Raw genomic sequence first — 19,652 nt, 5'->3', positions numbered from 1 at the left:
TTCTGTGTATTTTGGTTTATTTTATCCTCGCGTGACTTCAGGCGCAGTTTAAACTGTCACGGATGCTGGCAGCTCAGCGTGCCGCCCTCAGTTCTTTATCCAGCCGCTCTGCAGGAGAGGAGCAGCTGACCCCGCCCTGAACCTCCCGCACAGGGGGCTGACTGTGAGGTCACAGGTCCATGCCTGAGCGGGGGCGGAACTGAGCATGTGCGAAGGCAGGAGGTCATGTGACCGGCTCGTGAGCTCTCTGTGCGAAAGCTGGTCCATGCTGTGTTGGGAAAGGTTGTACTGGAAACCGGCCCCGACCTTCAGTCTTACTAACATTACAATAGGGAAAAATATTTCTGTTCAAAACATTGTTTATCTTTATCTTTTAATTGGTATAACCTCTTTCCTCTTCTATTTGTTTTATAATTAGGGATTATTCATTATATATTATGGTTAATTAATGTTTTATTTTCTCTTTCTGGAAATGGGTGTGAAGCCCAATTCTAGCCATATTCACATGGTTTTTCCATGCAGATTTACAAGACTTCAGAATTCTCCAAAATAGATTATGCCACACCATCTAGTGGTGGAAGTGGGAAACTTCATGTTGAATGGCGGTGGGATGGCTTTAGGCGAGCAAATCTGTTGTTACTGTTCTGTGGCATAAGTGCTGATCCGTAGGTCAGAGGTCATATATAAACTGGCCTTTTCGCCCTGCAGGGAACATGTGTGTGGTGTTGAGTGCTTGTTGCATTCTGTGACATCACTCCTGCTACAAAGCCACTCGCTTACATGATCACTGTCCACTTCAGTGGGTTATTTATTATGGAATTATTTTCACAATCATATGTATTATCGACTGATATAAGTTCCTTATATCTCTCGTTCTTTCCCTATCTCTCCTTCTCTATTGCTCTCTCTCTCTTTTTCTCTCTCTCTCTCTCTCTCTCTCTCTCTCTCTCTCTCGCTCTCTCTGTGAGTGACAAATTAACTGGTCTGTGAGCATTTCGATGATCTGCGGTATTGAGGCAAATATCCTGAAATGACAGACAGGCACTGATTTTGACACTACCAGCGAGGCTCACCGTGTCGTGGGGTTAAGAATGTCCCCTTCTTTGAGTTCCGCTCCGGCCATGTTGACGCAGGTGAAGCGCGCCGTGTACGGAAGGGGGAGAGTGACTCGACGTTAATCATTACTCACGCGCTTTTGCTTACAGTTCAGGGCGCTTTTGTACTTTGTGTTTGTGTTTAGTCAGGGCTGTGTGCGTAGCTCTTTACGCCACTTTCTAACTTCCCCTCCCCTGGTAAATACTCCACTTTATTTATATGGAGCTTTGCGGTGGTGTTAGGTTTCTCTGGCTGGCGTTTGCCTCCGTGGGACAGACAGCCTGGCTGAAAATTCTCAGAAACGCGCTACTGAGCTGTCTCGCCTGTCATGGGAAAAAAAAAGAAATGAGGAAACTGTCTCAAAGTGGTTGCGCATTTCTCCCCATGACATGCAAGAGACTGTTTCCCTGTTTCTCCGGCTGAAAATAGCCTGAATTTGTGCGCATCTTTCGCTCTGTGTAAGAGGTGTCGTGACTGTTTGTTGGAGAATAGACTAACGTAGAGATGACCAGAGCTTTCTTGCTGATGTTGCTGCTTTCTTCAGTGTGTGTGTGTGTGTGTATATATAAGGATTCTGTACATGTATACAAAACAGAATACATACTTTTGTGTTCATATACGCACACACATGTACAACTACAGCGTGCAGTATCGTAAAAAATACAGCCGAGACATTGATAATGTGATAAATTGCTGTTGCTGTTTGCTGCTGCTCTTTAATTCAATCTCCACATGATTGCCAAGCCCCATTTTCAGCCGCCATTACTCCAGTGCAGGAACAGCACCCTGTTACCTCATCCTTCAGTAATCATGCTAATGCGCTAATTCGACACTAGAGAAACCACTCCCATTATATTAAGTGCAGCTCAAAGCAATTGTGCTGTTTAAAGAAGCTAAAAAATTTATTTATTTCTATTATTTCACCATCTAGTACGGCGGAATTTCTAAAGTTTGATTTTGGTTTCAAATGAGCAAAAGAAAAACGCTTTTTCTAGACTGTGAATTGTTGTTTTGAGAGATGAAGGCTGCTCCATCTGTGAGATGGAATAGAAACTGAGCCAAACTGAGCCAAGGAACTGAAGATTTTATATAAAGGTGTGCACTACTGTCTTGAAAGAAGAGAGGAACCGGCTCTAACCAGGACAGAAAGAGAAGTGGAAGGTACAACTGCGCAAGAGGACAAGTAAATCCGAGTTTTTGGGAAATACGCCCCACAGGTCGGCTTGAACAGTACCCTGCAGACATCACTTTGCAACAGTGAAGAGGCTGATTCTGGGGGATTATTGGTGGTATTCCATCCAGTCTTTGTGTTCTTTTGCCCATTTGAACCTTTTGTTCTTGTTTGCCAATTTCAGAAGTGTTTTTTCTTCTTTGAAACTCTGCCAAACAGTTTATTTTGGTAAGCCTATTGTTTGGCATATGTCTCTGGACAGTTTCTTGTTCTTATTTCTCACTCTCATAATGGCTTCCTTGGCTTTCGTTGGCAGAACTCTGGGCTTCATGTTCCCAAACGTCAATAATAGACTCCAATGCAATAGGAAACCTAGAATCAAGACTAGATACTGAAAGCTTTCTCATACCTGCACTAAGAAAGCGATTGAACGCACTGGACTAATCAGAAACACATGTGAAACCATCCAGCCATCCATCCGTCCATTATCTTAACCCGCTTATCCTGAACACGGTCGCAGGGGGGCTGGAGCCTATTCCAGCATACATTGGGCGAAACGTGAAACCATTTGTTCCAAATGTTATGGTGCCCTTAAAATCTGGGTGCTATATATGAAAAGCTTTTGTTAATAAAAGCTGAAAATCTTCATCCACGTGTGAATTGCTTGATTACAAATCTTGGAACTGTGGAGTACAGAGCCACAACAAATATATATTTTCCCCAAGACCTAAGGAGCTCACTGTATATGCACATGCACACACATATAGTGCAGTCCATAATTATTTTGACATTTTTACAGTTTTTACCGGGTGATCCGTGTATAAATACATCCATGAAATCCCTCCATCTTAGGGGATCAAAAGTAATTGGACAGCTGGCTTCTCAGTTTCTCATTAGTCGGGTGTATTCAGTCAGTTTCTTAGTGCAGGTATAAGAAAGCTTTAAGTATCTAGTCTTGATTCCAGGCTTTTGATTGCCTTTGGAGTTATTGGTGTTTGTCACCATGAGGCCAAGAGTTGTGCCAAGAGGCTGAAAAATAGGAAAATCCAATGTGCTGGAATACACAGCCAAAAGAACAGAAATTGTACCACCTTCCAAATACTTAGACTGCACTGTATATCTATATATATGCATGTACTGATTGACATGCTATTTGAGTATCTGTAATTATAGTGACCTTCAAATATTGTACCATTGCCAAAACTCCAGTTCTTATATTGCGTTCCAGTTCGCAAAGCTCTTCATGGATGATGTTTTTCTAGCAGACTGTGGAACGGCACTTCGAACACCTCCCCCCTGAAGCCCCACAGACTTTCCCTGTTTGCCACACAGTCTTCCAGTAAACGGCTGTAAGAGGCTGGGAGTTAAGGGAGGGTGAGGGGGGAGGGGTGGATCTTCAGCCTTTCCCATCCTCCCTCCCCACATCCCACACAAACACTCATTAGAGGCGTCTTACACAGGAAGTGGGGCGCTGCAGTGTGTCATTATAATTATATGCAATTATATTTTATAATTGTAATCACTTGAGCTGCTGTGTTGCTCGTCCTGGCAGTTAGAGTTGTGAGTGCTGCCGGATGGAGAATAGAGTAGCTTTGACAACACTGACTCCATAGCTGTTATAGATGTAATGTAGTCTATTGAAATAAAGCCAAAGAAAAGAAAATCTTACTTGAATTTAAAAATAGGTTTTTCCCCCGCTAATCTGTCCAAATCTGAAAGAAGATAAAATATTTGGCATGTGGTGTTGAAAATGAAACTCAATTTATATCCAATTCCAAACGGGGACCGTTCTCAAACTGCCGTCTTTGGCAGCCGAACCCCTGAAAGGAAATTATGTATTTTGCAACAGACCCTATTGGCAGTCTGTTAAAAAGTAACGGCTCCTTTAGCCAATGAAGTTTCCACACTGCGTGTAGGCTGCCAAGTGCGGCAAGATTGTGCAGGCAACAAAAAACAGTGGCGCATGACAATGAGCCGAGAAACGGGCTGTTGTTGAAAATTGCTCCTGAATCGGTGCTGTGAAAAGCACTCGCAGCGACTGACACACGCTGCGGCCACACCTGGCAACCACAGATTGTCCATTTTAGTTATTGCCTCACTTATCTCCATAATGCCTTACTGCTATAGCCTCCATGTTAAATGTACCCTGTACCCTCCGTAGTCTCCTGCGGTGGTTAGATTTAGGGGTAGCCAGGCCAGGAGGGGGGTCTGGGTCTACTCTCTCTCTCTCTCTCTCTCTCTCTCTTTCTCTGCGATGCCCCCGCTTAGGTGCAGTTGTGGTTTTTACGAACCCCGGGGCGTAATGACGTCCGCGGCCATGCGCGCTCACTTCCTATGCAACGTTATCTCATCCTGCAGTCGTAAAAGGCTGGCAGTCTCGCTCCAGCCAGTCCGCCGGCACCCCTCGTCTCCCCCCTCCAGGAGGTTTAACCGCCGGTCATTTCACTACCTAGTGGGATTACGCGACGGCGCAAAGTTTCTCCGCACGCACAGCGGACCAGGGCAGAGGACCGCGCCATTGGTCGACGGCGCGGGTCTGTAATTTACGGCTCCGCAGCAGCGGGGGCTCTGCCCGGGCGGCGGGGTTCTGAGCGCACTCAGAAGGCAGGCTCCGGGAGGGGAAAGCGGTTTGAGGAAGTGGCCGCTCGCTCTCTCTCTCGCGCTCGCCCGCCCTCCTGCAGGGGAGCCGTTTGGACAGGGCCGGCTGCCGCAGCTCGGCTGGCAATGACGAATCAGGAAGCCAGCGGGGCGGGAGGCGCGGCCTCAACCTCCTGAGCGAGAGCCAGCCGGAGTGTTTGTGTGTGTGTGTGTCTGTGTGTCCGTGTGTGTGTGTAATCTTAGGTGTCTGTGTGAGGGCAGTGCAGCTACGTGGAGTTGAAAGGCATAACTAACTGTCTGTGTGTGTGTAATAGACAGAGGGGGAGGGAGAGAAAGAGAGAGAGTGAGACTGTGTGTGTGTGTGTGTGTGTGTGTGTGTGTGTGTGTGAGAGAGAGAGAGAGAGAGAGAGAGCACACAGCTGTGCTCCAGAGAGACCCGCGGGCCGGTTGCCGGGGCTGCTCTGACGGACAGGCTGATGTGTGGAGGCAGGCCCAGGGGAGTGTGAGATCAGACCTGCCCGCCACCATGGAGGAGGAGGACGAGGTCATAGGCTTTCTGGACAGGGTCCTGGAAGATGAGGACATTTTTGAAAGCGGGGACCTGGACTTGGAAAGCCCCCTGATTCCTGGCCACAGGCCCTTTAAGGTGAGAGCGACCATCGCAGAGGAGATGGAAAAGAGAGAGAGAACGAGAAAGAGTGAGAGAGAGAGAACCAACAAGAAAGAGCAAAACCTCCCAACTGCTCGCCGGCTTAACTGCGGTGGCTTTGGCCGTTTGGCAGTGCTAAAAATAGCGTAGTGGAAAATATTAAAACTCTGTTTTTGACGTAGTGTCCTTCTTCGTGGCTTGTTTTCGCACTCCACTGGTCTGCGCTTCTTCTGAGGTCCGGTGGCTGTAAAGAACAGTGCAGTGAGATTGTTGGGAAACAGCGCATGGGTTTTCACTGCAAAGTTCTGCTGTACTCTTTCCTCCAGATCAACTGTTGGTCAGACACCCCGTTCTCTCTGACAGAGGAGATCTTACCCCTCCCCGTATAGTGATTTTCTCAAGTTTTTCGCCTCGAGGAAAAGGAGAAAGCGTCTAACGTCGCCCGCGTGCGTTGAGACGGCTTGTTACCGTAAGCGGTCGTGATCGGCCGGGCTGTCTGGCTGATAAGATATGCAGGCTTTTTTCGGCCTTGCTTTTATGGGCTTGTTAATCACTAGGATGAATCATAAATGTTTGTGAGGCTGGCACGCCCCCCTCCTGTCAGTCGTGGGTGGGGGGTGTGAGAGATGGGAGACACCCATCTGCCTGCGGTGGCTGGCTCCCTCCAAACGGGCGAGGGACAGAGGGATACAACCTGTCAATGTAAGCTTAGGTCCCACACTGCAGCACTGTCTGCAGTGTTTTAGTCTTGTTATGAGAATTCAAATCTTTTTCTTCTCTATCAAGTAGAAAATATGAACTTATTTTAAGTTACTGTTCGCTTTCAAGTGAAATCTTCTTACCTGTATTGGCAAAATGAATAAGTCAAGCTGTCTGCCTTTTTGGCAGTATTTCTGTCTTATTTAGCAAAAGAAGTTAAGTCCAGATATAAGACCAAAATACTTGTTAAGACCGACTCTCTAAACTCACTGTAAAAACACAGGCTGCACTACCGAGTGTCTGTCGGTCTCACGTTCAGTGGAGGAATGGTTGTCTGTGGAGTTTGTTGAAAGACAGAATGCAGAGAGCAAAGTAGTTCACACGCTGTTGTTTGTTTCCTGTTGTCTTAATTAGCCTGTGGTTCTGACCGTGTTAGCCTCAAAGTCGCATTTATCATTCGCAGGGCCGGAAACCGGCAGCTCTTCTTTGAGGGGTTTTAATGACCGTCTGCAGTTAGCCCTGTATCGCTGCGTGGCTGCAGAAATGTTGCCACGGGAGGGAGAACAGTTTGCAAATCCGTTGGAAAGAACATTACACACTCAGCAGCCGAAAACGGCGGGATACTTCCTGAAACAGACAATCGTGTCCCCCTGGTTTCCCGGCCCCAAATTCTGAGATGGGCATATTGTGAAACGCGAGAACAATGGCTTGAATCTTTATTTGCATTTTAGCGTGCTAGCAGACACGATACGCCGTTGAAGAAACGCAGGCTTTGGATACCTGTTTATAGTCTGTGTGAGACTTTTCAACATGCGTCTGGCTGACTTGAAGCTGCAGATACACTGACAGATGTTATGAATGCAGTTGTACAGTTTTATAACTGGAAGAAAAACATTGTCAACGTTAGGTGTCACACCGATCTGTGGGGACTTCCTGTACATCATCATCATTACCGAACACACACTGAGCCTGTTATTATGATGAGGGGGATGATGATGATCTCAATGACTCCCGTTGTTTATGCTTATCCTTGTGTGGGCCTGGAATTGAAATACACTACATGTACACGACACTACGGCACTACATTTTGGTCTACGCATGAATGCCTTTAAATCTGGTGTAGCATGCTGTGTAAGGATTTTAGCCTTGTCTTAGCGGCGTTACTAAACCTATTTTTTCAGCTCCTTGAAACAACACCTTTGTTTTTTCTCTCTTTCCTGATTGTCCTGCTCGATAAGGAGCTTGTTATGACCTAATAAACCTAAGCATGTGATTAAAACATGAAAGAGTTGGACTGAATTCTTTGCATTGTTTTTAGCCTTGGCAGAGAGTTCAATCAAACTCATTTAACAATTTTGATTATGTTTATTTTGCATCTCTTATTTTCCCAATCATGTCATCAAGTTTTAGATCTTCACAAAAGCGATTATTCAGAAAATAAAAAATTACTTCATTCAGTTCTCCGGTTTACTTGATGCTTATAATCAGAGTAGTGCAATGTTCTCCCGACAGTCCGTAAGTATTTGGACAGTGGTACAATTTCCTAGAATCAAAACTAGATATTTTCTTATACCTTTACTAAGGAAGCAATTGAATACACCTGACTAATCAGAAACAGCTGAGAAGCCAGCTTTTGGTCCCCTGTAATGGAGGGACTATGTATAAAAAGGGATGTAATTCCTACATGGATCACCTGACATGGATGTAAATACCCTCAAATTAATGCTGACAGTCTGCACTTTAAAGGTATTATTCATTGCTTCATATCAAATCCCATGCGCAGAGCCAAAAGAACGGAAATTGCACCACTGTCCGAATACTTGGACTGCACTGTGGTGCAGCTGTTTGCTTTTATGCGCTGTGTGCCTTTTGAGATTTGGGGGACAGCTTTTCTCCAACCTTGAGATGTTTCTGTCAGGAAAACTGAGCACATATTCGATTTCTTTCGAAACTCTGAATACGTGAGAAACCTGTAGAGACCCAGGGCTGTCGTCGTATAAGTTCATATAAGTTCTGGAACATAAATTGCTCCAGTCGTCACGTTTCCCAAGGCCTCCTTTGTAAAGGTCTGTGATGTGGTTATTTGAGTAGACTCTGGACTTCCTTTGTGTAGGCCAGGTGTTGTATTTGTATGAGTAGGCGTTGCACTTGTTTGAATACAATTCAGTCCTTGTTACTTAAAAAAAACTATTTTGCTTAGCAATAGTTGTTGGGTCTAATTTTTGAAAGCCTGTTTTGTACTCGATATGCTTAGATTCTGGTATGATTCGTATGACTAAGCTCTGGGCATAATTTTTAAAGTTGTTTTGTACTTGTTTGAATATAATTCAGTTATCCTTGTTATTAAAAAAGAAAGCACTATTTCAGTGTGCGGTGTACAGTATGCACTGTGCGGTGTACAGTGTTCAGTATGCAGTGTACAGTGTTCAGTATGCAGTGTTCAGTATGCAGTGTACAGTATTCAGTATACAGTATGCAGTGTAGAGTGTGCAGTGTTCAGTATGCAGTGTACAGTGTTCAGTCAGTGTACAGTGTGCAGTGGTTGGGTGTTATTGTTGAAGGCCGGCGCTGTACTGGTGTGAAAGGCCTCCAGACTCAGGTGGTGGAAACGGTGAGCTCAGTGTCCGAGAATGGCAGGTGTGTCCACGCTGGTCCGGTTCTGTCCAGTGTCAGCGTTTTCACCCAGCCAAAGCAAACACAGAGTCCACAGAGGAGGAGTTTTTGGGCACACCTCGTACAGGCGTAGTCCTGTGTTCAGAACAGCCTAGTACCTTGGCTTAGAGCACAGAGCTCAAAGGAAACTCTGTGAGAGAGAAAGAGAGAAACGCAGGCCTGCGAATATTTCTTATTCCTGTCAGTGTTCGTTTCCCCCCCCCGCACACATACATGCAGGGTTGCCGGGTGAAATTTGAAATGATATTATTAGGCGCATCCTGTAGCCTAGTGGCTAAGGTACATGACTGGAACCCGGAAGGTTGGTGGTTAGGACAAATTACCCCACGGGGTTCAATAAAATATGCCTTATCTTATCCTATGTACTGTATGTCCACACCTGCACGTTCCTTGGATCACACGGTGCTGTGCCAGCCAGGCTTATCTCCGCTCCCAGTGCCAGTGAGAGGCCGGCCCTGGAGCTGGTGGAAGCCAGATCAAACCTCACCACATCTTCTCACACTTCTCCTTCATGTGGTTGCAGCCTCTGAGTATGGCTCTCCCCGAAACCTCATTCAAAATGGAAGACCGATACCCCTACCATCCATCCATTGTCCATCCTTTGTCCACTCGCTTATTCCTGGTCAGGGTCGGGGCCTATCCCAGCATGCATTGGGCGAGAGGCAGGAATACACCCTGGACCGGTCACCAATCCATCGCAGAACACCTGCACCATATTCTCAGATAGCAAAGAGCTTCTGTGGATAGTGGATTCTGTTACTCGTTCCCAATAGAAACACAGTGGCGGCTGGCTGTATCAGGACGCTCGTGCTACTGCCTCTCCTCTCAAATCAACGAGGGAATCCACAGTGATGTGACAACCCATTGAAATGATCGGGCCCTCCAAATAATAATGGAACGCATTAAAATAACAGTTGCTCAAAAAAGAGCAATGTGCAGTTAAAAAACATGCAAACTAAGCTAAATAGACTAAATTTAGACTAAACAGGCTTGAATGCGGTAGAGGGGAGAGTATGGGGCCTCCAGTCTGTTCACAGAGTAGGACCCAGCACAGAGCATGTATTGTCTGCAATGAGGAAACGAGTCCGGTGGCTTACTATACAAATATGACAAAACGTGCTTGCACACGCTGTATGGGTACTGCAATAAGCTGTTTACTCTGTTCTTGCATGTGCTCATCACGCCTGGGTCGATTACGTAATTGTTTTGAATTCAAATACTTCTCTTCGCTTTGCTGTCTGGTGTCTGGGGTATTGGAACATGTGAAATACTCTCAGAAAGTGCAAAACCCCACATACTGGTCCCTGGTTGGCTTAATTGCACCAGGCGAGAGTAATCGAGCACAGAGAAGTATTTGAATCCAAAACAGTTACATAATTGCTCCAGGTCTGGCGGGCACTGTGGTATGCTATTTACTCTCTGTTTCTGCTTTAGAGCTGTGGCAAGCAGACAGGATTTTCTGTATGAGACTCCTTACCCAGACAACTTCACAGAGACTTGCCGGAAATAAGAGACTGTGGAGCTCAGTGGGATGCACTCTGTTTAATTTAAAGTCTATTTGTCCTGCTTCTCGAGCACCTTTTCGAATCCTCTTTTCTTTTTAGCTAGCCTGTAGCGCATCGGGTATTTCCCTTTCTGCGCTGACGTTTCTGTGTATCATTAAAGAGAAAGGCTCTGATTGTGCTCAAGAAGCTCTCCTTCACTCCTCTATTGAATGTAATCAATGTTAACAGCCTGACCAGTAGCGTACGGTGGGTTGAGGGAGTCTGTGACCAGGCCAGCGGACACCTCCACAGCGGGGCCACGTCACCCAGCGTGTGACCAGGCCAGCGGACACTTCCACAGCGGGGCCACGTCACCCAGAGGTGGAGCCCTCTCCCCAGCCTGCCACGGCCTCCGGGAGAAACCGGCTGTTTGATATTCCGTGCGGAGCCTCTCTCCGGTTTTCCGCGGATCAGCGAGTGAGGTCATGCATATTCATGACCCTTCCTCCGGCCCGCCCCCCCCCCCCCCTTCTCTCGCCGCATTGGGACCCAAACGCGGATGAGGAGGTGTTGGAGACACTCTCCAGAAAGCCTCTCTTGCGTTAATCGCTCTTTAACTCGCCATAGAGAGTTCCCTCATTAGGGTTCCTCTGAAAGAGCGTGTGCTCACTTTAATCTCCCCCCGCTCTTGTCCTCTACGAGGCCCAAGCGCTTGGAATACAGATATCCAGTAAAGAAGCCTCTTGGCGTGTGAATAAGGGTGATGTGCTAACGCTAACGGGTTCCACCTATTCTCTGTATGGAAGAAAGCAGGCTAATAAGTGCTGGAGCCACCAGCTGACTACCCCTGTAAACACAGTTGGTGTTCCTTTGTATGGCCTGTTACCATAGCTACGCCATAGCGCAAGACAGCACAGTGTTGTCTGGTGTTTGCCCGAGTTTTGCTGGCAGTCCAAGCTTGAGGTTTTACCAGCAAACAAAAAAATTCAAACTGCTTTTGAGTGGAAAAGGGTACGAATGGTAGTATTCAGAGCCTGACCACATAGATGACTAGTATAGTATCTTAATGCGCAGGTTCCTGTGCCATGCACATGGCAAGTGTGCTGTGTTGTGTTCATCACTGGTGCGCTGTGTTGTGTACATGACAGGTGTGCTGTGTTGTGTACTTCACTGGTGCGCTGTGTTGTGTACATGACAGGTGTGCTGTGTTGTGTACTTCACTGGTGTGCTGTGTTTTGTACATGACTGTGTCTCTGAAGCTCTCTCCTCTCTCCCTGGCAGGGCGACATTGAGAAAGGGCTGGAGATGAAGAAGCTGGTGCTCTCCGGGTTTCTGGCCAGCGAGGAGATCTACATCAACCAGCTGGACGCCCTGCGGGTGGTAAGTGCTTCAGTGTCCGCTCGCAATTTCACATCAGGGCCTGGCTCGCCAAAACGTGCCGAACGCACCAAATCTGCTCGATAAGTGTTCCTCACACATGATGCTCCTGGAGATCTACTGTACTCTAGGTTTTCATTTCAACCCGAATTCGGCACACCTACTAATTAGGGGCTCGGTGATATCGCTTGCTGTTGAAGGAGGTGTGCTTTATAGGCAAACAGATTATAATAGTTATGTTTGTGTAAGCTTTTTGTACCATCAGCAGTCATGGTGGCCATTTCTTAGGAAATGAGGAGCTTACAGAGAGGAGCTCTTATTGGTTAAAGTGCACATCTTTACGAGCCATTAAAGTGCTGAGACAGAATGTTACCGAGGTAACTGGCATCAGAAATCATACAGGCCATTCGAACGACTAAATCTGTATTTCTAAATTTGCTGAAAGGGCTTTGTTGAATGAGATGTGCTTTGTTAGGGTTGGAGTGAAAACCTACATGACTGTAGATCTCCTGGAACAGGGATGGCCAGCCTTGACATAGACAATGCACTGGAGGCATCTCAGGCCAGCATGCAAAAGCAGAAATAGGGATGATATGAACAGGAGGAGGAGCTTTGCGAGGGTGTTTATTGTTTATTTGATTATATGGCCGTACCCACTTACTCTGTGGTGTGTTTACTGTACTGAGCTCAGGATGAAGGCCAGCAGTAAGGCTTCCTGTCAGTACAGGAATGATGCCAAACTCCAGGCGCCCCCTGTTTCCTGCTTACTTACTGTTCAGCGTTAAAGGGATAGTTCGCTGTCAGGTGGAGATTCAAAGCCTCCATTCATTTAATGGTATTTGGTTAACAATGCTAAAGGCTAACAGAGTGAGCTATGCAAACTCGGTATAGGGGTGCTTTGAGCCCAATTTATTATGTAATTTGTGGTAAGAAACTTAGTAGATTTGGATGAAAAATGAAAACGATCCCTTTATGTATGTACTCTTTACCAAAACTGAAATAATGACTTCACTTTAGCCCATAAAACATGACATTTATATGTAACACTCTTCCCAGAACTTTTTGCTACACATGTAAGAATTGTTTAAGAACCTGCCAGCAGCCTGTTTAGTACAAATGTCATTGTAGTACGGTAGTTTTGAACAGAGGACAAAGTCTTTTATGAAGTGTACAAATTGCTTTCTACATTAGCAATGAAATACAGTGCGTTAAGTGAGTCGTTTGCATGTTTATGGATGACGGTAATTGCAATCGGGGGCTTACAGGCAAATTATAAAAGTTATGGTCGTGGCAAAAGTGCCCTTGATACTGGTTTGCGTATCGGGTGCCATCAGCAGTCGTGTTGGTCGTTTCTTAAGAAATGAAGAGCTTAGCGAGAGCAGCTCTGATTGGTTAAGCAGCGACGCCACGAAGATTAGCACACCTTTATGGGCCAGTAAAATGCTGAGTCAGGCCCCGCTGACAGGAGGTTACTTTATGTGTTAAGCATAAGACATGGCGCGGGCCGATTCCAACCACAGTTTAAATCTGTATTTCTGGCTTTGCTGAAAGGGCTTCTAAAACTGCACCTCCAGCAGGTTTTTTATTATATTCTCCTGGGTGCCGGTACTTTTCCCCAGCGCGGAGGTTGTCTCGTTTTTCGGATAGCGATAAGAAGCAGCACCTGAAGCGGTCAGGTTGAAATGGCCCTCCCAGGGTTATGGCCCCCAGAGACAGAATTGATCTGGGTCAGATTTGCACTAACAGTCCTTAAGCCCCTGCCAAAGCCAGACAAAGCAAGTCAAGATGGTAAGATTTTACGGTTGCCTGGAAAAAGGGAGAAAGTGGAAGCCTAGCAGCTATTATAAACACACTTTTGAAGGTCCGGCATTAGCAATGCTGATTTATTATTCTGTTTGTAAAATGTCTGTGTGGTGCAGTGTCCTTCTGTGATGTTCTGTGCTAGCCCAGAATGGCGAAAAACACAAGTACCTGCAACGATGCGGCATGTTTGATTGACAGAAAACTGCACCACCCCGATACTCTCCAGCCTTCCAGTGCATTTCGGAGCTGGGTCTCTGGCTTGTTAGGGCTTGTAGTTGGTCTGCTACGTTCCTAAAACTCCCACGTACCCCTGGTAATAGGGGCCGAATCTTGTGAGGACCAAAAAAACCCTTTGAATTCAGTTCCGAGCAAACCTCGGGGAGTTGATGTGCATATTTGTATCTTGTTCACTGAAGCAGAGACCTGATTCTGGTCCCTTGTAAGCTGGTCTAATTTAGTGTTCTCCATGCTTTTTGTCAACAAGCTCTGATGAATGCCTATGTGACACAACCACTACATTAAAATGACTGTAATGTAAGCAAAGCGCCCAAGTGAATCCAGAAAATGGCTGACATGTACTGGCCGTGGTCACTTCATCTTCTTTTTCCCCTCTAAAAAAAGCTTACTGTATTAATACCATATGTTTCCATTGCTAGACAGATGGTAATTGGTAATGTCTCTTATCAAGTAAGGGAAGCTAAGAAATATTGATCATATGAATATTGCCCGCAGTTTTTCCAAATGAGGTTACCATGACTGCAGCAGTTGGGTTGTGGCATAATTGTACGTTCTTGTTAGTGACGTCTACTCTTTTCACCTGAAATGGCTCATTCTCCTGTTCATTTCGGAGGCTCTTTCAGGGGGCTTTTCCATCCTTAAAATACATTAACCAACCCTTCCTCCTGTGGGTGTTTCCTCTTCCATCGGTGCAGGCGTCCCATGGCGCAGGAAACAGTGACCTCAGCCCAAGTTCCTCCACTTTCTGCAGCGTCAGAGAACAGCGTTCTGCTTGTCAATGACTTTTACGGCAAGGTTAATAGCACAGGCGCGTCCTGTGAGAGAGATCGGTAGCACAGCACTTTTGGGTACGTTTTTCACATTAGCGAAGTCCTGGGCGGACGCTAGTGTCGTCGCCCAAAAAAAAGGTCACGGCTTTGCCTGTAACACATTCGTTCAAATCTTTGGGCCAGACGCGTAATTGGCTGCGGGTTGTCGAGGGCACGCAGAGCCAGCCAATGACGGGGGGAGGAGAGCGCAGAACTGTGCAGTAGGGATTATGGCTGCTGTCAAACTCTCAAGGTGCACATTGTAACCGAAGCTTAATGAGGGCGTGGGGACTTTGGGGAGCCAGCGTTCAACCTTAATCTTTTTAAACAGCATAGCAGCGAGGTAGGGTAGCGATCAAGGAACTTAAAAGTCAGAAGTTGCCGGTTTAAAGCTTAAGACAGCACAGCGTATGTTCTCTTCAGCAAGGTGCTTAACCTTGTAGTCACCCGGCCCTATAAAGCGATGAGCAGTAAAAGTCTCTGGGACGCCAGCAGAGTGCCTGCTAAGCAAAATGACAGTGTCATTTATTGAATGAAAGTAACGCTCTGTGATGGTGATGAAGGTAGAGACACTTATGTAGATGAGTCCTAATTCTCGCTCGTTGCGGATAAGGGTTGGGAAATTGGAGTCGGGGTAAACTGTTTGAGGAGGGAGTGGAGTCGCTTTCGCGGGCAGCTGTCGAATGGCGCTCTTCCTACAGAGGTGTGCCGCCCAAGATAAATATTGGGGAGCTCCGAGGCATTTCCTTCACAGTGATGAATGGGGCTCTTTATCTGCTGGGGTCCTACTCAGGCACTGCGGTAGCCACCTACATGCTCTACTCGTGATGTCATACAGGATTAGCCATCCCACAGACTGCAGGTCCCATGGAAAGTCATGTTTGTGAAGTCACTCCGAGTGTGTGTGTGTGTGTGTGTGTGTGTGTGTGTGTGTGTGTGTGTGTGTGTGTGTGTGTGTGTGTGTGTGTGTGTGTGTGTGTGAAAGCTCTTGCCCCTGAGTCACATGGTGGACTCAGATCATGCGACTCCTTTTCTGTCACCCCATCACTTCAGTTACAGAAGTTACGAGACCCCTTCTTTTGCCTTCAGTAGGGTCAGATTGACCATGGCATGTAGAAGACATTTGGGAGTCAATCCAGCCTCACCCAGACCTTCAGTAAAAGGCAGAAGGACCGTGAGTCATACAGTACTTCTCCACAGGCCATTTATGAACAGGACTATTAGCCTTTTCACTTGAGTGTTTAAAGGAGACAGACATGGTCATCTTCCGGTCTTCAAAGGAACCCCAATGATTCATTGGCGGCCTTGTGCGGATGCTAATGCCTGACATACTCTCCAGTCAACTTTGTGTGAAACTCCCATTCATCAAGTTTAGCTTCACCACGGGCATCTAATGTATGTTTAATTTTTCGGACTTGCACATGCTACTGTTGGAACTGACCAATAAATCAAGTATCCAAGCATGCCAGAGCTATTACAGAGATTGCTTTTCAAGGAATACAAAGGAATCTTGTTGTTGTTTAAGCATTGGTATTGCATTTGTTTTTTCGACTAGTTCCGTTAGTAATATTTCTATGCCACATAACAATCACATCGTTCTCTCTGGCTTTTCACAGTGTTCACAGAAACAGTCTTCAAATGTCCTGTAAAGCTTGATTCAAATGGATTTGGACTTAAATCCAAAGTACATACGCTCTGTATTTGGTTGGACTCCTTCAAACCACAACTTGGAAAATGCGTGCTCAGTCTACTTAAGCTGTATAAATAAAAGTTAATAAATATGAATAAAAAACTGTAATAAGAGCTATGGTCTTAAATGGCTTCCAAAAATCCTCTACTCGCCCTGCAACATGTTTTTTTCACACTGCTTATTATTCATGTTTTTTAATTTCAATTTTAAGTTGGTTAAAATGTTTTAGAAAACCATGTAAGACTGTTGATCTTATCTGTTGTACTTGTATTTATTTCCCTTTATTTATACTCGGTAGATTGACTGAGTGCACATGCTCTTTTACAGCAATGACCTGTTTCCCACTTACAAAGATACCCGATCACACTGATAAATCACATACAATCAGTGACACAATTTCTGTGAAAACACAGTAACAGCTAGCCTACAGAAGTACTGAGGCGTGTGTTTCTTTGTGGATGTGGTACTGCTGAAGGACATCTTGCCCTTGAATACCGACAGGCCTCCTCTCTCAGACTTATCACCTCCAGGGCTGATTGAGCTGGCCATTCTGACTTAATCACACGCCTCGCTTTGATCTCTGGAGATGTTGCCAAGCAGCCTGGAGGGGGCAGGGCTCCCTCCTCCCACGAATACAAAGAGAGGGAGGGAGAGACAGAGAGAGACAGAGAGAGACAGAGAGAGACAGAGAGAGACAGAGAGAGACAGAGAGAGACAGAGACTGATTCTGACTCTCTGACTGATGGGAATATGTTGACTCATTCACTGTGTTGCCTTGCTTTCTGTCAAAAATCCTTCTGAGGCTTTATGCTTGATAATCCCTCCTTAAAAAGCTTGCAAACTGTAGATGGCTTCTCGCTAGGGGGGCCTTTTTATTCCCGTAATGAAAGCAGTCATTGTCGGTGCTAAAGAACATTGCGTCCCCTCTGAAATTGGTCTGGAAAATGTAGTACGTTGGAGTCGTCAGTGATCAGCGGCATTGATAACATTGGGTTCTTGAGGCCACCAGTAGAGATGAACTGCTATCCAGTTTATATCTGCTTACCTCATTCTGTCAATATTTTATGGCTACTTGGTTTTGGCTGAGATACAAAAGCAAGGTTTGTGCCATTTGCTCTATTACACTATGGCATTGAGAGTTACGTAGTGCGGTTTTGTTAGACTGTAAACCTCACAGGATGTGATTCCTCAGCAAATATGAATTTGCCTTGCTGTAGGCCTGGGTGTGTCCTGAACATTTTGCCCGGGAGCTCTTAATGGCTACTTGCTGACTTTCTCTAGAAAGCAAAGTGCATATTTCCTACTACACATGATTCCATGTTAATTTCTACCTACCTGCTAATTATACAACCACTCGTCTTCCTGAGTAGCACGTGTTCCCTTCCCTTGGGCAATCAGAACTGTAGGCCTGTCCCACCATAACCCCGTCCTCTGCCAGTTCAGAAGGACTCACGTTAACCCCTCCCTCTTTTCCCTCTGCAGCCAATGAAGCCGCTGAAAGCCACGGCCACCACGTCCCAGCCGGTCCTGACCATCCAGCAAATCGAGACCATCTTTTACAAGATCCAGGACATCTTCGAGATCCACAAGGAGTTTTACGACGACCTGTTCCCCCACATTCAGCAGTGGGACGACAAGGTGACCGTGGGCCACCTCTTCCAGAAGCTGGTGAGTGCTGGGGCTTCTGTCAGACCGACCTCAATGTTATTGGGTGGGATTTTTATTGGCATCCTTTTCACGTCCTGTCGGCTTTCAGCCAAAGCACAAGGAACATTGAGCAAAGGTCTTAACCCTTTATGGTGTGACACCACAGATATGTCATTAGAATGTTCTTGATGGAACGTTCTACTGCCGATGTAAAAATCACGAATGGTAATTGAAAGCAATGGAGTTCTAGAACACTGGCTTAGAATTAAAAAAATATCTTTAAAAAAACCTGCTCTCGAAAGGGTTAAGCCCAGAATGCTGCATTCCAGAATCCTGCAGTTCCATCTCCATTCACTACAATCACATATAATAATGGATGCAAGTGAAGCAAACAGGTAGAAAATTCTAGGCACAGGATTACCAGAAGATGATTTGGTCGTTTCTTTGATGATCTCTCATGAAGAAGCAGTTTTCACTATCTTCACAGGCTGTCAAAGTGCAGTCATGTTGGTCACATGACTTCTGAGGTTTAGTTTTTGGCCTCTTCTCCTTCCTGCTAACCCAAAAACAAGTAGCTTTTTAGCTAACTAAGACAAAAATATTGCCAATATAGTGAGACAGTTTGACTCATTCAAGATTTGCTAATGAGGTAAAGAAAATTTCACTTGTCAAGCAACTCAAAAACAGTAACTTATTAAGCATGCTCACATTTTCTACTTGAGAAAACAAAAAAGACTTTAATTATCAGATCTCATTATAAGATTAAACTGGCTCCTTTGCAATGCTGTCGTGGGTGGAATCTGCTTAGGTGCCTAATGCCTGGTTCTCAGTGAAATGACTAATTTGTTTCGCGCTACAGTGCTCATTAAACATGATTACACTGCAGACAAATGGGCACCCAGGTGTGTTGGCGTTTGTCCCTGTTCAGCAAGCAGGAGGGTTGAGTAAAGACACCACGGTGCGCAGGGACTCCATCAGCATGCGTGACGAACCCCCCGGTCCTCATCCGCAGGCAGGCGGCGTCCCCTGGGGGGCCGATTCGCCCCGCTAATCGCCCGGGTGACAGCCGCGGCTGGGGAGGATACGCGCAGGACATCCCAAAGACCTGCTGTGTCTCCCCTCTGCTCTGTCCACCGCGCAGCTCTACGGAGCTTAGTCTGCTTTAGGGGCCCCCCGTCTACCGACCGCAAGGGCTGCAGGTTCAAATCCCAGTCTCACGCCACTGAGCAAGGAACTTAATCGCAGTTTCCTCATTCAACGCCCAGCCATGCTAATGGAACTGGTAATGCTAATGGAAATGGGTAATATGTGAAAGAGAAGCAGATTTTAATGTTGATTTTAAGACTAAAGCCTAACCTGGGACAGGGGTAGCAAATTAGCTCTGGCTAGAAACCCTTGGACAATGCATCGGTTTCATGTTTTTAAACTGTAACAATGTTGAGATGAATCGTTTCTGACTAATAAACTAATACATTAAAAAAAAGCTACTGTATATGTTCATCGGATAATTAATTACTGTACATAATTATGTGTGACTTGGTACAAAACTCAGTGTTCATTTAGTGACAACTACGAGAGGTTTGGTGTGGAAATGGGTTGTTGTGAAATTATCCTTCTTGGAATTACTGCTACAAGAACTTGTCTATGCAATTAGGAAAGGTTTCTCCACTAACGGGTATTCTGTAAGTTCATATGTACCACTGCACATTCGACTATCATT

At 45.9% G+C, this 19,652-nt stretch overlaps 1 protein-coding gene across 3 annotated transcripts in view; it reads left to right on the top strand.

Moving 5' to 3' along the window:
* abr (ABR activator of RhoGEF and GTPase) overlaps positions 1 to 19,652 on the top strand; it is a 187,923-nt gene that overhangs the window by 68,438 nt on the left and 99,833 nt on the right. For 2 of the 3 annotated variants that reach the window (XM_061250409.1, XM_061250411.1), the window contains exons 3-4: positions 11,651 to 11,749; positions 17,768 to 17,953. In XM_061250409.1, coding sequence (XP_061106393.1) covers positions 11,651 to 11,749; positions 17,768 to 17,953 — 285 coding nt within the window. Of the gene's footprint in view, positions 1 to 4,900; positions 5,511 to 11,650; positions 11,750 to 17,767; positions 17,954 to 19,652 lie in introns of those variants that run through there. The other variant, XM_061250412.1, reaches the window with a different exon arrangement.

The sequence above is a fragment of the Conger conger genome, chromosome 7, assembly GCF_963514075.1.
Source record: "Conger conger chromosome 7, fConCon1.1, whole genome shotgun sequence".
In the NCBI taxonomy this organism is placed as follows: Eukaryota; Metazoa; Chordata; class Actinopteri; order Anguilliformes; family Congridae; genus Conger; species Conger conger.
Note: the sequence above shows the minus strand (reverse complement) of the source record. Positions and strands in the feature narration are given on the sequence as shown.